Source organism: Rhynchophorus ferrugineus, unplaced genomic scaffold (genome assembly GCF_030347505.1).
Source record: "Rhynchophorus ferrugineus isolate W39M unplaced genomic scaffold, kcgeb_rfMv2 rfM8, whole genome shotgun sequence".
Taxonomy (NCBI): domain Eukaryota; kingdom Metazoa; phylum Arthropoda; class Insecta; order Coleoptera; family Curculionidae; genus Rhynchophorus; species Rhynchophorus ferrugineus.
Window position 1 is genome coordinate 868,072 of NW_027472587.1, and position 17,306 is coordinate 885,377.

Sequence of the window (17,306 nt, forward strand, 5' to 3'; positions counted from 1 at the left end):
CCCACGGAACTACGATAGCCTCGTTAATGTCACTATGATATATTTCTTGGTTGATTTTAAACGCTTGATCTACCAAAACGAGGTGGGTATTACTGCAAGCGCAAAATTCCGCTCTAGAGCATGATAAAGTGCGAATTTTGACCATGTTCGATGATAGCGAACGAAATAGTACCGGGAGCCTCGGCGGACCAGCTCCTATCATTTTGGTTGTTGTGCTCTTGCTTAACCATGAACAGCTTCTCGTCCGTGAAGAGCATGTGCTCCTATCGCTGAGCAGCGGCCCGACGCTTGAGTTGTCGAGATCTTTCGAGCCGTACCAGCTTATTCTCATCTCTGAGGAAATTTTTGGGGCTTATATGCCTTGAAGTTGAGCTCTTTTTTGGCTATTCGATGAACCAATGACTTGCTTTTACTAGTCTCATGGACGACTTTTCTCATGGAGATTCTCGAAATTTTCTACATTTGTTTCCTGATAATCCTGCGGTTAGCAGAAGTATTGGTGGTACACCTTCTTTCTTCCACTTACTGGATGCCCATTATCCTGATCAAGATCCTTGCAACACTCGCCAGCACAAGAAACAGTCAGCGTAATATTAACCAAACAAACAATTTCACGTTGTCGTTTTCCTTAGCTAAACTGCTCCAAAATGACACTACGTTTTTGGGACACCCTGTATATATCTAACTTCAATGGGAATGTCTTCACCGTTTGCAATGTCTAAATATTTCTTCTTATTAATCATTTGTCTACTTATCTTCGCTCTACAAATTGATATCAGCTGGAGTACAAATAATGCTGAGATTCACTATTTTCAACATGTTAACAACATCCAAGAACGCATTAACAAGGGCATCCAAAGGATACCAAGATATGAAACGACCAATATAATCTTCATAATTGGTGTTATAGAGACTGTTACAATATTCTCAATTAGTTGCTTCATTAAGAGCGTTCCAGGTCACATACAAACTTAAAATAACTTAAAGTTACTTTAGGTGACATATATATATATATATATATATATATATATATATATATATATATATATATATATATGTATATATATATATATATATATATATATATATATATATATATATGACAAAAATTGACTTCCTCCTCAGCTGTTATTCTTAGAGGTAATTAGGAAGTTTTATAAGATGTGGATGGCTTAGTCGTAATAATGTTGTGTGAACTGAACGTGAAATATGGGTAATGATGTCATATAAAGATACCAAAAAAATTATTGATTCGTATATGACCTCAATAGATAAAAACTCTTTGGAATTAGTAACGTATGTTGCCTGAAAAATTTAGAACTATAAGGGTCAGCGATTAAGGTTCTGTCCTTTCACATAAATATAGTCACATATTTCAATAAATATAGCCTTATTTATGTTCCCAATACTCTTGTAAGCTATATAATAAGATTTTACTAATCGGGGCACGTTTAGACTTATAATGCATGAACAAATCTGTTTAACGCAAGGCTTAAAAGTATAGACAATCTTGCACAGGACCAGAAATGCTGTAGACAAAACAATATTTACTAGAAATAGTAATCAGACAAATCAAAAGATTAAAGAATATAAACTGAGTTGCTTCGAAAAATATGTAAGTCAACCATACATTATTATACAATTACACTTACTGATAAAAGCCACCAGCAGACTAACGAAAGCAATTGAGAGATTTAAAAGACCAATTGTAGTACCGCATATTAAATATGATCAAAATGAATGGGTTCGATGCAACGATGAAAAGGCTGAATTATGCGCAGAACATGATATACAATCTACAATAGATATAAATCCTATTTATCAGCACGATCTAACTATAAATTTCTGATTTCTCCAATGGACAATAACCTCAATCCTAAAAAAGCTCGTGATGATATTTCACCTGGTTTATTAAAAGAGCTGCCACGAAAAGCAATAATAACGTTGACTATATACTAAATGCCTGTTTGAGACTGAACCATGTTCCAGAGTGTCTTAAGGTTGTTCGAAAAAATATACTTAAAAAACCTAACAAACCGGCACACCAAGTTTGATCTTACAGGTTTATTTCGCTGCTACCTACGATTTCAAAATTATTTGAGAAACTGCCGTTAAAACGTATTAAACCATTTATATAAATACCAAATTTCCAGTTTGGATTATGAAATAACCACTCAATAATTGATCAAGTGTACAGACTAACAGCGGTTGTTGAAAAGGCATTCGAAGAAAATAAATACTGCTCTGCAATATTCCTGGACATCCCACAAGATTATGACTAGGTCTGGCCTTTGGGATTACTATAGAAAATGAGCAAATTGCGGAATTACTGCCGACTGCTGGAATCATATATTTTCGAAATAAAATGTAGAGTTTCGCATGAAGGGACACTCTCAACAGTTAAATTTATTTTGGCTGGACTTCCACAGGGTACTGTATTGGGACCACTCCCATATCTGCTCTATACAGCTGATATCCCAACAACAAAAAAGACAGTACTTTGTCGACGACACAGTTATCATGTCAAAAGATGTATGTCTGTCTAAGGCTGTAGAAAAAATACAAGTAGCGGTAAACAAAATTTACAAATGGACAAGAGACTGGAAAATACTGGCCTAATGGCTCCAAATCTGTGCACGTTAATTTTGCGTTGAAGCGAAATGACAAAAACCTGAATATATCACTTAACGGATGCCCGGTTCCTCAATCAGAATGAACCAAATACCTCGAATATATCTCGATAGTAGGTTAAACTGGAAACATCATGTTAGACAAAAAGCAGAGCAGATTAGGCTCATAGTCAACTTGACCACAACTTGGCCTAAATTCAAACAGATTAGTTTAGTACTACAGACTAGTAATCCAACGTATCCAAAAGAAAATTCTACGATTAATTAGAAATGCTTATCGCTACGTAACCAAAGAAGAACTGCACGATGACTAAGAACTGCAAATGAACTAAGATTTCGCCTTAAAACATGAAATAGGTTTCTAAATCGTAGCAACGTGGAAGCAATACAGCGACTGGACATCACGCAGGAAATCAGAAGATTAAAGCGAACCAAGCCACGTGAGCTTGTTTAGTGTAAAGTGTATTTTTAACTCAAGCTTAAGTAGCTTAGTTATATTTGGTAAATGCACACTGATGTATTATCCCATACTCGCCTTGCTTGTGTGTTAATGCAAGTACAACAAAACAGTAGTAATACATTAGTTTGTAAAATAAGATTGTACAAAGCATATCTAATGTAAGATGTTGTTAATAAACAAATATCTAATAAGATCAATCACAGGTAAATATTTCTACTATTTATAATTATATTTAATTGTTTTAAACATTGAAAAATACGGATTCAAAACGCTGCCATATTATTTTCAACAAAACAGCAGAGCAAACGATAATTATATACGTTTGTGTTTTAATAAATCTACCATCTTAACTCTAAATCTCATCTCTATCTTAAATCTACCATAAATCAACAGTATTGAGGATATTTTGCTGTAAAATCCGTTCCATACTGAAGATATAAAACCAGCCATCGTTAATATTGAGCAAACATAAAATCTAAGGACTTCACCGTTGCTCAAAATTTTACAGTACATGATAGTGTCAATATAACTGTCGATATAAGCATACACCATTGCGAAGAAGATAAAATACAAATACCTTTCGGTAAGCTTTATTTCTTATACAAAACCTTGCCCTGACAATAAAAAACACAACAAAAAAGAATTATTCAATTTAGGCAGTTTGGTCTAAAAATATTTATATCTAAATATATATGTCCAAATCTATATATATATATATATATATATATATATATATATATATATATATATATATATATATGAAGTAAGACCTAATACAGTCGACAAAAGATTGACAGATTGATTTTATTTAAAATGGTTTAAATCAAAATAGTGATTACTGGAACTAAATTAATACGTTCAGTTAGGGACAAAGAAATAAGGAAGAGATTTACAACCGTAGTTAGGAATATACAGTTAAAAGAAGCTAATTCAAAATATTATTTAACTCACACTGAAGAAGTTAAAAAAACTGCTACGATACAGAGTTATTATGAAGTACATAGAGAAGCTCTTAGAAAATATAATCAAAGTCATCCTGAACCACATAGAAAAGTAATTAACTATTCAAATGATAAAATTATGGGTATAGGAAATCAGTTACCTTGTATTTGGTGGAAAGACAATCATTTGGAAATGTGCTGTAGTGACGATCAAGGTCCTACTAATGATCTGTACTGTGAACATTTAATCTTCTGCTCCATCAGAATCTGCTCTGAGAACATTTTTTATTTACGAGGCGTACATATAATGCTTTAAATTCCAAATTTCAAATTCAGGAGAAATACTTTATACAGCCAAACAGGCATCAGCTATTATTTCATATATAAAGTTAGGAAAAACAATGTCTGTCTTTCCCAATAGATGGCTTTAAAGCTGCCTATCTAGAGTTAAATGTATTCAATGAAACCATACTATAGTGGCGTTGAAAGGTACATAAAACATTCTAGAATCAAAGGTAGAGTAATTTGCTTACTCAGCCAAACGTTACCACACTTCAAACGCCAGTATCAGTATTGGTCTTCCCATTTTCCGTCAGAAATTTTCTATCTTAGAGGTTAACCTATATAGCGTATATATTACCGAAGTTGAACAAATAGATCAAATTCTTAAACTTATAGCACTAAACCTTAACCATAAAATAGTTTTGAACCATTCACGTAAAACTGGATACGAAAAAAGAGCTCAAACAGGGTTACTCATAACTTAACAACGTTCGAGTACAGTTTGTTCTGGTCTTTGCACAATTATCGCAACAAAATAGTAAAGCTACCATAAGGAAGTGCTTGTTAAAATCGCTTTATTCAATGTTTCGCCCAAAAATCTTAAAAATTCTCCAGTCTCATCATACAAAAACCCGAAATTATTTTTACTCCGACCAATATATTCATTGATTATTACTCTTTTACAAAATCGTAATTAACTTACTAAATTTCAGACAGCGGACAATCAGTAGTAATAAATATTTTCAGTAATAATATTAATAATAGTGAATTTTGTTACAGAAAATCTCAACCTCACCAATGGACTTGGCACTGTGTGAACCAGAGGTGCGAGCGCCATCCCATAACCGACAACATCAAAGCTGTATCGTTGCCAACATGCAGCATGCTCTGTGGTTCTACGCAGCTGTGGCCACAACCAACTGGCCCAGTGACATTGGGTATGTATTTACTTAACTAAACATAATATCAAGTCCTTCATTTTGTAAAAAAGAGCTTAATATCTTAAAATTGGCTATCTAGTCATTTATTTGATATAGAATACAATCTTATCTTTTAAATATGGATTCACACTTTCAAAATCTTTTAGAATACTTTAGAATACTCTTCAAAATACTTTAGAATTTAGTGAAATTTGTAACCTTCATATAGCAGTTACAATACACAAGAACATAAATTAGTAGAGCGCAAACAGATTTCTCTTGAACAGCGGAATGCTATCTGTACTTTGAGATTTTGAGACTTTGAGAAGATCGGAATTTCATGTTATTCTCTTACACGAAAACGTGCTACTAGAGGAAATCAAATCAAATCAAAACCAGAAGAGGTCCTAAAAACGAAATCGAAGTTTAGTGCTCCTTAAATTGGCAGTATTTTAAATTTAACGTAATCATATTTTTGGTTTAATAAAGGCGCTTATCAGTATTTCGCATTACGGCGCAGAAGATGCTTGTCGCATCACTACACTCAGTACAATTGCAAAAATACTTACAAAGTGGCCAGAAGACACTGGACCCCCAGTAATTAAATATGTTCATGAAAAGAATGAATTAAATTTATGAACAAATTAAAAATAAGGGTAGTCATTTTGATAACGGCATATATATATATATATATATATATATATATATATATATATATATATATATATATATATATATATATATAGTTAGATAGATAAGTGACAGATAGATGATATACAGAGGGTACTGCCTTTTAACCTGAACTTTATACCCGAAAGTCAACGCTAAGCTGCAAAAGAACTACATAAATAGTGGAACGAACCAGTTATTTTCCCGACGCTATTCGTAACAAACTCCAAGTACAGCTGAACCAAGCAATAGCGCGGTACAAATTCTGGCGGCTATAGATAAATCCGAGCAAAACTCAAGCTATTCTGTTCCACAGCAAGAAGGAGTTCCGCGCTTATCGCCTCCAAATCTATAAAGTTCCTATCCCCTGGCTCCAGAGATTTTCATACCTCGATCTTCAGTTCGACCACAGATTTCAATGGTCAGCCCAAATACAGCACGCCATTTACAAAGGAAATTGAGTGTACAGCCTACTATTTCCACTCCTCTCCAGAAAAAGTAAACTTCCAATCCCCCAGAAAGCGACTCTATAAAAAATGTTTGTCCATCCAGTTAGCCTCAACGGAGCACAGGTGTGGTACAGGTATGTCTCTGAGGGACCACTTGAACTACTACAAGTATTCCAATCCAAAAAATCCCACGCGTTACTCAATGCCCCTTAGTTTATGAGGAATGTCAACATACACCTCGAACCAGGCATCCCCTTTGTGAAGAATTTCATAAACATGCTCAGTGTAAGGTTCTCCATAGGCACTTAGAACACGAGAACATCTTGATTAAATCCCATTCACAAACCTCGGTAGTAAATCAAGTACGACAATCCCAATCGTAACCCAGGGTCTCTGTCGCACGCAAAATAATCATACCCCGAAACCGAAGCGAAATCAGCAGAAGACCACTTGGTTCTAGCTGGTCATCTTGGTAAAACAAAAAATAATGCGATAACATCCATTGTAAACTATATAGGCATTCTACGAATCTATTCTGCAAACAATTGCAGCTGTTTTAAATTCAAATAGTAGTTCAATACCTTATTAAGAAACAGGTATATGTTAGGTGTTCGTCTTATTGTGCCCAACTTCTGTATATATTAACGTAGGACTTATTGATTAAAATAATTAAAAGTTAACTATTACAAAACAAATAAAATTAGTTAAATATAAATGATACTTACGAAAAACAAGTGCATTCATTTTCACGAATTACGTTACATTGTCTCTGCCGAGCAAAAAAATCATAGTTTAACTATTATTCTTGTTCCAGGTAGCAAGGCTGTCACATTCAACCATCTCCAATTCGAGTTCGAAACGCTGACCAGCGGAGCTGCAAGGGCACTCGTTAAAGAAGCGTTCTCGTCGTTCAACGACAGCGTACTTAGCTTAGTTCGTAACAACAATTACCTTCAAGAAAAGACTGATCTAGATAAGTTTATCGTTCGCGTCAGTGTGGTACACGGCGACATTGTAAAACTGAAGTTAAAAACCGACGAGAGCTACACTCTAACGTTGAAACAGCGAGCTGGTGATATATTGGTGAATATAACGGCGAGAACGTATTTCGGTGCAAGACATGGATTAGAAACTCTAAGCCAACTGATATGGTAAGTATCATAAAACGAGTATGCTTTAGTCATAAAAATTGACAGGATTTTCTTAACACTTAAAAATGCTGAACATTATTCCTTGCATTTATTTAGTCTAAAAACGACCCCAAAGTTTACACAATTTCTCTATCCTCCATCTGCTCGATGTGGTTGTATAGAGAACGCGTATTAATGTTTGCTACTCACCGTCGATAACATGGATTTTAAAATATTTTAGATCGGCATGAGTTTCCATCTAACCTACTATTTGTCTTTATGATAACTTAAATCTAGGTATATAACTAGGAGGACCCATCGGCCCTGTCTCATTCTCTGGTGAAATAATGTTTATACATATCACTGCTGTATTTTTTATTATATGCACCTCACTGTACAACACCACACAAGATCAGATAGTTTGATTCTTTTTAGTCGTGTGTCTGAATGGAGTCTTTCATCATGCCCCCTTGCAATTCTCTTGATTTATTGACTGGCTGTGGGTATTCGAAGGTATCGATGTAGGTAATCAGTCTTATAATATTTGTGTGCCCACAATACCTCTCAGGACTTTTCAGTTCCCAGTTATGAAATTTTTTTATTTTATTTATGTTACTCTTTGCAGAACATCCCCTTATATCCATGTAAATGAACTCCTTATATCCATGTAAATGAACTCCTTATGTCCATGTAGGTTTCAGTATTTGCTTATATAATAGCAATTTATTATGTACTGATAATTGTGATTTTCTTCCAATTAGCCAGTACATTTTCCTATATTTCATTTCCAGTTCTTTTATTTTCTTCTTTATATGTTCCTTCCAGCGAAGTTTTGCATCAAGATTAATTCCGAGATATTTAGTGTTGTTGCTATATGGAATTACAGTATTATATAATGTTATTGGTGTTTGTGCGGTCTGTTTATAGGTGAACTGCACATGTACAGATTTACTTTCATTAATTCTTATTTTCCAAGCTTGTGTCCAATTATTTATATTGTCACTTGCCTGTTATAATTTTCGTAATATTCTCCATTTGTGGTATATCACAATTTTAAAGTAGATAAAGCATTGGTCCCAGTACACTTCCTTGTGGTACACCTGCTTTACCTTCATTTATTGTAGAGTAAGCTTCTTCTTGTTTGACTCTAAACATCCTGATTGTAATGTATGATTTTAATAGTTCGGTGTGTTGTTTTGGTAGCATTTTCTGTAGTTTATGAACTAGGCTTTCATGCCAAACCTTATCGAAGGCTTGAACTACATCTAAAAATAGTGAGTTTTATAATTCCCTTTCTTGCTAGTTTTTGCAGTAATTCTGCTGTTAATAAATTGTTGCCTGGTGATTTCCTGGGGCTACTGTCAGTTTTAAAAACTTTAGTTAGCTCTTTCGGCGTGACTAATTCAATCATCGAATTTTCAGCTTCTATGTCCGGCAAATTATGTTCAATATTAGTTTCGTTTAGTTTGAAAGTTTTTTCTAGATATTCAGCGAATGCTTCTGCTTTTTGGTGATTGCAACGTGCCCTGTTCGCACTAGGTCTCTTATAGATGGACTGTGTGGTGGACTAGACATGAGCGCTTTAGATATTTTGTGGCTTTCCACAGTGAGTAATCAGTTTCTTTATCACCTGAACAGTATTTCCAGTATTTCCCTTTTCAGTCTTTGAGTTCTATCACTTAAACTATTTTTATTTTCAGGTGTTCTGTTTTGTTGCCATTTTTTCGTAATTTACGTTTTCCAGCTACCATTTCCTTCATTTCTTTTTGATAATTAATTCCTTTAGTTGTACTCTTATTTTATGGAGTATTATTCCAAGCAGCTTGTTGGAACTGGCGTATGATCTGACCTTAGCTCAAAATTTTCTTCGACTTTTATATAGTTTTATGTTATGTTTCTTACTATAAAGAAATTTAACAGGTCTGGGGTTTTCTCTTGATCAGTTGGCCAATAAATTGGTTTTCCAGTTGACATAGGTATTGAAACTAAAGAACCAATTTGATAGTATACTTGGTCATTAATTTTGATGTTGGTACAATATTATAATCATGTTCATTCTGAACGATTTGTGTTGCTCCAAATGATGTTATGGAAGCAACAATTGAATTTACGAATTTTAACCTAAAACTATTTCAAATAAGATGTGGCTCCACCTGATAGTATTTTTTATGGTTTCGGTTAAAACCGGCCGATTCACCTTTGTACTTAAATGCATGAAGATGTTCACATTTTTTACAATAATGCCGAAGACGACTTGTGCAATAGTCTATTTCAGCGCCATATTCGAACATGACGTGCCTCTCAATTAGCTCGAAGACGTTCATTGTGTTGCTCTCGATTTCCATTTACATTATCGGTCAAGTGTTCTTCAGTAGTCCTATTTAACCTATAATTATGGACCATTTCTGCACTATTTCTCGTCTTGGTTCTTGATCGTCCTTGTATTTTGTTTTAATAAATACACAACAAATGAATATAAGCAACTCTTTAAGTTAAAATTAACAGGAATGTAGACGAAATTTCACTAAAATAACTAAAATCATTGGGAATAAAGCTGACAATGACAATACTTGAAAATATTACCATATATTGGCAATGTTATTTTTATTATTCAATATATTACTGTAAATTAACACGCATTGTATTGTGTAACTCCCTATATCCCATAAGAGGGCAAATATCTGCGAGACCGGATGAATACATTACTTTTATGGGAATTAAGTTCAATTGATCTGTCGAAGACAGCACGTTTTACTTTTAGTATTACAAATAATATATTAATATAATAATATATTTAATTTATCCCATGAAAATGTCACTCTAACAGATATACGCCAGTTGAAGTAAATAATATTTTTAAAAAGTTCCGGAATCTTGTCGCTGCGACCTATCAAGTCTAATTACGCTATAAACCATTCTCGAATCCACATATACACCCACAGAAAATTTCATCAAAATCGGTTCAACCGTTTACGCGCAGTTCAATAACAAACACACGGGCAGAAGAATATATAGCCTATCCAATGTTGATATGATCATACGTCATCTAAAATAATGACGTCAAAACGTTGCTAGGTTACCGTATCAACTCTAAGTTTTAGTTTAGTTTGGCTTTGACATATTACAAAATTCTAGTTTAAATAAAATAATGAAACAAAAACAGTATCAAATATTATTGTTTATTTTAACATTATAGTCTATCTAATGCATATATTATCCAATAATTTAAGTTTCAGTTAATTATGCAGCTACAATAGGTTAGAGTTGTTCCGTTATATTTACATTGACTTTTCCACACCATCTGTGAGGTAAAGTTCTAGTCGTGTTGTTTTATGTAGTGATATCCCCCATTGGCCTAAGGCCTAATTCGCCTAATTAACAATTGTATATCCAAGTAGTGTATTTTACTTTCATTGGAGAGCATATTTACCTTTTTACGTTTAGTTCTTGTTTCCTTCGATGGTACGTTTCTTTGACCAGTCATTTTAATATCACTGTATTTTTTATTTCTTTTGCTACTAACTGCACACACTATTCCTACTAATTAGTCACTGAATTATTATAATAGGAATATTTACCATTACATTTACATTTTAACCAAATACTTATATTTATTCTGAACAATTACACACATATTTAATGGACATAAATTTTCAGCATCTCATCAATCATTTCAATCAAATCAAAGGATCATCAATTAAATCATTTTTAAATTCTTCAATGTGTCTGATTGGGTTCATCGAAACTTAAGGTGCTATTAACCTATCCAATTTCTAGCATGAACCACAATATATATGCTATGAATGATTAAATGTTATGACTAATAAAATACGGTCAATTTTTATTCCAACGCTTACCTTTTTCCATCAACTTTAGTCGTCTTAACACGTCCGGAAGTTCAATTAGACCTCTTTGAAACTTTTCAGACTCTGATTTCCTCTGAATTAATTAATTAATTTTATTAAATTATGTTTATATTGAAAAAACCACTCACTAATTTTATACATTTCATATATTTGATCTCTGATAGTGCTAACATCAAGCTGATCTTGTTTCTTCACTCTCTTCGTAGGAGAACGGTTTCTTTTCGGTGAATCCAAGATTATGTTTTTCATTTTTTGAGACATTTCAATGACCTTGTCCGTATTAATATTCAGTGCAGCTGCAACACGTTAAAAAATATTTTTAATAAAACCGAATTAATATTTAACAGTAAAAATCCTAACCTCTCCAATGAATTTTATGACAAGAGAGGGCCTCCATTATCTCGTTCCTGTTCGAAGTAACTGATTAGAGAGGCAATCTGTTCTGTCTGGCTCGGCATTTTTGATCAGAGTAATAATAAGCAGCGATTTGAAATTTTGAAATTGATCTTTTATGGTTTACTTAAATAAAGCACTAATCTTCACTAACAGAATATCAAAATCAGAAAAAAAATATTTTAATATAATAATAGTATTAATCATAATTCACACGAACAATTTTATGGAATTTGACAAAATATTAAAATAAATAATTTATAATTAAAAAAGTTTCGAGGGTTATTACAGAGATAAAAATTGACGGAACTTCAGAAAAATTACCGTAAAATTACAATCAAAATAAAGTTTATTTCGGACTTAAAATGAAGTTGTACCATAAGATTTTAAGGGGCCATTTGAGACGATTACAATATTAATAACTGAATCTTAAGTATACCCCGTCTTTTATTATCTCAGGATTCTTCACCGTACTAATAACTAAAATCGATTTTTTGAGATTTTAGCATATTTTTTTTAATATGGTCAATATAATGCGCTGGGGGGTTTCATTTAATGAATTTCAATTAATTTTTAGAAAATGATTAGAATGCATTTTTGGAACACTGCCCTTTTTCGCCATTTTGTTTTTTTTAACAAAGTACATATATTATTATGGTGTGTCATATATTTATATTAAAATATATTTATATATTAAGATCTTTCTTTTTAACTATTCAGTTGTCATTCCCGTTTTTATTATCTTTAAGTTTGCGTAACTTTCACGTAGTGAAAATGGAAAATCCAGTAAAAAAATGTTTTTTAAGATGGAAAGATGGAAATATTTAATCCTAATTATGGCATATCTTCCGAGGCTAGCCACTCATTCTCAGGAATCATATTGACGTTTAGCTCTCATTCCATTTATTAAAAAAATATTGATTATGATAATATGATAATATGAATCAAGACGCTTGTTTTTCCCTGAAATTAATGTTGATCATTTATGACTGATATTTTCTGTTCCTTTCTTCCTTAGAATTGTTTTAAAATGACCCTGGACAAAGTTATTAATTGTTAATCGAAAAGAAACTTGGGCTCTATATCAATTCTTCTTCCCATTACGCTACAACCCAAACTGGGCCTTGACTTTCTATATCTTCTACCTCTTGTCGCTGTCCTCCACACTCGGATGCCCAGAAGCTTGCGTGCTCTTCCTGAGTTTCATCTTCCCAGCTTTTTCGGGGGTCTTCCCACTGCCATTTTTCCGTGCATTCGACTATTTAAAATTCCTTTTGGTAACCTCTTATCCGTTCTTTTCACATACCCCGCCCACTATAAGAGAGATTAGAGAAATTAGATTTAGTTCTCCAGATTTATTGTCCTTAATTGGTGCCATCATCTTTCTCAAGACCTTTCTTTCGAAGACATTGAGCATGTTTTTTGTTATTTCCATCATGGTCCACGCTTCGCTTCCATCTCTTGTGATAGGTCTTATTATTGTTTTGTAAACTCTCAGATTATTATTGCGGTGTATGTTTTTAGATTTTAGTACTTGGAACATTGCGAACTAGGTTTTATTGACTATGTTTATTCTTCTACGAATTTCTCTATCTGCGGAGTTTAGTTCCACTCCCAGGTATGTAATGTGACCCACCGACCCAATATCATATTCCACTATGATTCGTGCATCTTCACAACCTTTTTTCTGTATTAGAGTATTTGTTCTACTCGGGTTAATTTCAAGGCCAGTGTTATTGGCATGTAGTTTTATTTCTGAATATGCTTGACTTGCCGCTTCTACTCTTCGATTCATAATATTTATGTCATCTGCATAAACAGCCACCTGTAACATTTTGTTGGTAAGCAAGTTTTCCTTCCCGATGTCTACCTGCCTTACTATGTATTCTAGAGTAAAATTGAATAGGGTAAGACTCAGCCCAAAACGTTGCTTTGAGCCTTTAGAGGTATTGAAATCGTCAGTTGGTTTTGGATTCGTATCACCACTACAGTGTATTCCAATGTTGTTTTTATCATTCTGATTATTATTAACAGTAACATAAATAAAAAATGTCGAAATTGTTTATTTCATTAAGGTCTAAAAATTGAACAAAACTAAATTTTACCGGAACTTATGATAAAACAATATGATGCACTCTCAAGATCTAGATAAGATAAGATAAGATCCTAATAAGTTTTGCCGATCTGAATTTTCGGCTAATTTAATAAAAAACGCTTCTTTGTTGTTTTAGGTGGGATCAATATGAAGGTACTATAGGTACCTTAAAAGTAATCAAAGGAGCCACCGTCCAAGATGCTCCGACTTTTCCTTACAGAGGCCTTATGATTGACACTGCCAGAAATTTTATGTCAATAGAAAGCCTTAAACGAGTGCTGGTAAGTAGAATCCATATATATCAATAGATTAAGCCAAAATGTTTTAAAAGCAATACACAAAACTAAAATATATATGCAATATATATTACATTAACATTAAATAATATAAATATAATAGTACACAGATAAGCAACCACTAATACCTATGAATACAATTGCCCATTCACGTCATTTTACATCGTACATTCGTACAAGCAGGCGATACTGCCAGCTCTACCTTTAATCTGATTTTCCCTTGTCATTTTCAAATACGACGTTTTATTCCATTTTTTACTTAAAATTTCTTCCGTTGAAATTTTAATGAAAAATAATACAAAAAAAAATCCCGATAAACGATAATTAAAACTATTGTTTCATTTAGAAAGATGGCCGTAGCTAAATAGTTGATATACATAGTTTAATTTTTTTTATGAGAAAATATCCATATATTATTATATTACATTATGTTTACTATTATTTTTGGACTACTATTATATTCCTTTTTTACTAATTTAAATACATGTCTTCTTCTCTCTTAAATTGTACTACGTAGTGTCACGAACGAAAAAAACATTCGAAGCATGTATTCGACTGAAATAGTAATTACTACTTTCTTCAAACAACTTTTTTCACTATTGAGTGGTTCAAATGTTTTGCGACTATCGATTGTTTCAACTGTTTTCATTCAATAGAGATTTATTTGCTCCACTCCATTTTACGCTTTTGTAAAAGAAACCTAATTAAGATCATTAGCTTCAAATATATCATATTATAATAAAAGCCATCGAAGCCATCTAACTTTGTCCTAATTCTATTCATTTTACTGTTCACCTAGTGAAAATATCATTAATTATTTATATAGAGCTTATTAAAAATGTTTGAATAATAGGAAAAATTAAGTGTTTTTTTGCCTTTGAATATTTCATATATCTTCGTTCATCGAGACATATGAGACCATCCAGACTTTATTTATCTTTATACTTCCAAAAAATTAAATAATTTAGAGCAAATGATATTCTCCTTCGTTTAGTTATGACCCCAAAGATGTAAAGGGATCAAGATATGCACTACACTAATATTTTTAGTACAAATGTAATGCCTTAATTTTAAATTACTGTTGAAAAACTATTAAGGCATCATCATCATAAGTTTCTAAAAATGTTCAATGGACTTCTGTAATAGATTTCTTCAAACGAAACAACAAAAGTAACGAATATCGAAAATATAATTTTGAGCATCCTATGATTAACATCTGTATTCATAGCATAATGCGTTAATACTGAATGGGAAACAGCTATTTTATATAGAGAAATATCAAATTCAATCAGCCTCTAAAATTCAATTTGGGTTAGTACTAGTGGGCCACGTTGTTAAATGTCTGCAAAAATCTTCAAATATTAGTGATAATAATTAGATGTTACAAAGCAGCAAAAGTTGTCAACTAAAAGTGAAATTTGATGCATCAACAAAGGATACATTAAAAATCATCGTGGTCAAGAGCTACTATCGGAACTATTTGTATATTGGTTTGCGCAGTATTCTCGCCGCAAGTGGAAATGCTAAAAGTCGATGTTGCCAAATTTACCGTCAATTTAAAAAATCCATTTATGTAACAAGATTTTCTGAAATTAACTTTTATATTTAAGTATGAAACAAAAAAATAGAGTTACAGTTACGTTTTTTAGTATTTAGTACAATATATAGTTCTTGCCTTTAGATTTGGCAACACCGCAGGGTACTGCAAGCTAAACGGTCCTCAAAAGAAATGGCGATAAACCATATTACTCTGATTTAATTTTGGGCATTTATAGGTTTTACTTTTAAGGCGTTTGGTATGGCTTTTTATAAAGTTATATTTTGACGTTATTTTTTATTCAAAAAGAAGGCCTTTTAGTTTAACATTTCAGCGGTTTAACAGGATTACAAATATAGAGAGTCAAAGGTAGGTTTAGTTTCAGTTGTTACAAATAGGATAAATTAGTTGAATGACTTAAATTTTGCAGTGAAGGTAAATTAATATGTCAAGTTTGTAATAAGACATACTTAATAGCAAGATAAAGAAACAGATTTCACTACGAGCTTTCTGCACAACTAAAGCCGATGACAAGAGAGGGATCATCTGTGTTCTCTGTGTCCTCAACTTACATAGATACAACAACATAATATAGATGTTAAACAATCTAATCATTTTTTTAATTTGTAAAGCTTTTAAAGTTGGAAGCCACAGGACGATAAAGAAAAAAATATTATTGCTTAAAGAATTTTTCAGAAAACAAGAAGTTAAGAAGTTTCAAGAAGTGAAGAAGCTTATATACCACTGTATAAGGAGCTATCATCAAAACATTTCTTCCATAAAACTATCGATGTGATTATTATCTTGCGAATGAATTATAAATACGGTACAATAAGACAAGAAGAGTTACGGGCAAAAAAAAGTTGAGTCTGTCTATATCAGTATATTTTTTCTTGTTAAGAATTCTATAAAACTTAATACTGAAGCAAGTGCAAGTAGCCCAGAATAATATGAGAATAATAATGTGAATAATTTCAATTAATCGTCCAGTTTGTAGGCATTGCAGAAGTGCAGGAAAAAATTGCAGACCATTAATCCGGAAAAGGAAATTATTGTACTTGCTACAGCTGTATGAAAATGAGAAAAGCAGACCTAAGAATATATATATATATATATATATATATATATATATATATATATATATATATATATATAAATATATATATATATATATATAATTTTATATTTATATATACATATATATACTAAAATATACACAAAATATAACATCATTGATTTATGAGGTACTTCAGTCTTTGATTGTATTAATTTTCCATGAAATATATTAACCTTGCCTTTATTTGGAAAAATGTCCTATTGCAACTTTTATTGTATTGCAATTAATTAGTAATTAGTGTGAGAAGTATAACGGAATGCACCTACAAAGAAGTTGTTATAAAATTGTATTTATATATAATATATTTGTAGTGTGGTATATCCAAATACGTGGAACTTTAGCAAGTAGTTTATGACATAGTTAAGGTTCATTATTAATTAAATTTATATCCTTTAATTTATATTTAAAAATTTAATATGCTGTCTTTTTCTGTTTACCTCCTCGAAAATGTTTCGTAAATTAATGTCATCTTCTTACTGTTTTTGAAAGGTAATTTTTACTATATATTTTACTATATATAG

At 32.2% G+C, this 17,306-nt stretch overlaps 2 protein-coding genes across 7 annotated transcripts in view; one reads left to right on the plus strand and one right to left on the minus strand.

The window, feature by feature from the left end:
- The window catches only part of Fdl (fused lobes), a 219,364-nt gene that overhangs the window by 169,846 nt on the left and 32,212 nt on the right, over positions 1-17,306 (plus strand). For all 6 annotated transcript variants that reach the window (XM_076412442.1, XM_076412444.1, XM_076412446.1 and 3 more), the window contains 3 exons: positions 5,094-5,251; positions 7,166-7,502; positions 13,972-14,116. In XM_076412442.1, the coding sequence (XP_076268557.1) occupies positions 5,094-5,251; positions 7,166-7,502; positions 13,972-14,116 (640 nt within the window). The remainder of the gene's footprint in view (positions 1-5,093; positions 5,252-7,165; positions 7,503-13,971; positions 14,117-17,306) is intronic.
- Positions 1-17,306, minus strand: part of s-cup (spermiogenesis-related protein stanley-cup) — a 106,791-nt gene that overhangs the window by 50,018 nt on the left and 39,467 nt on the right. The window lies entirely within an intron of this gene.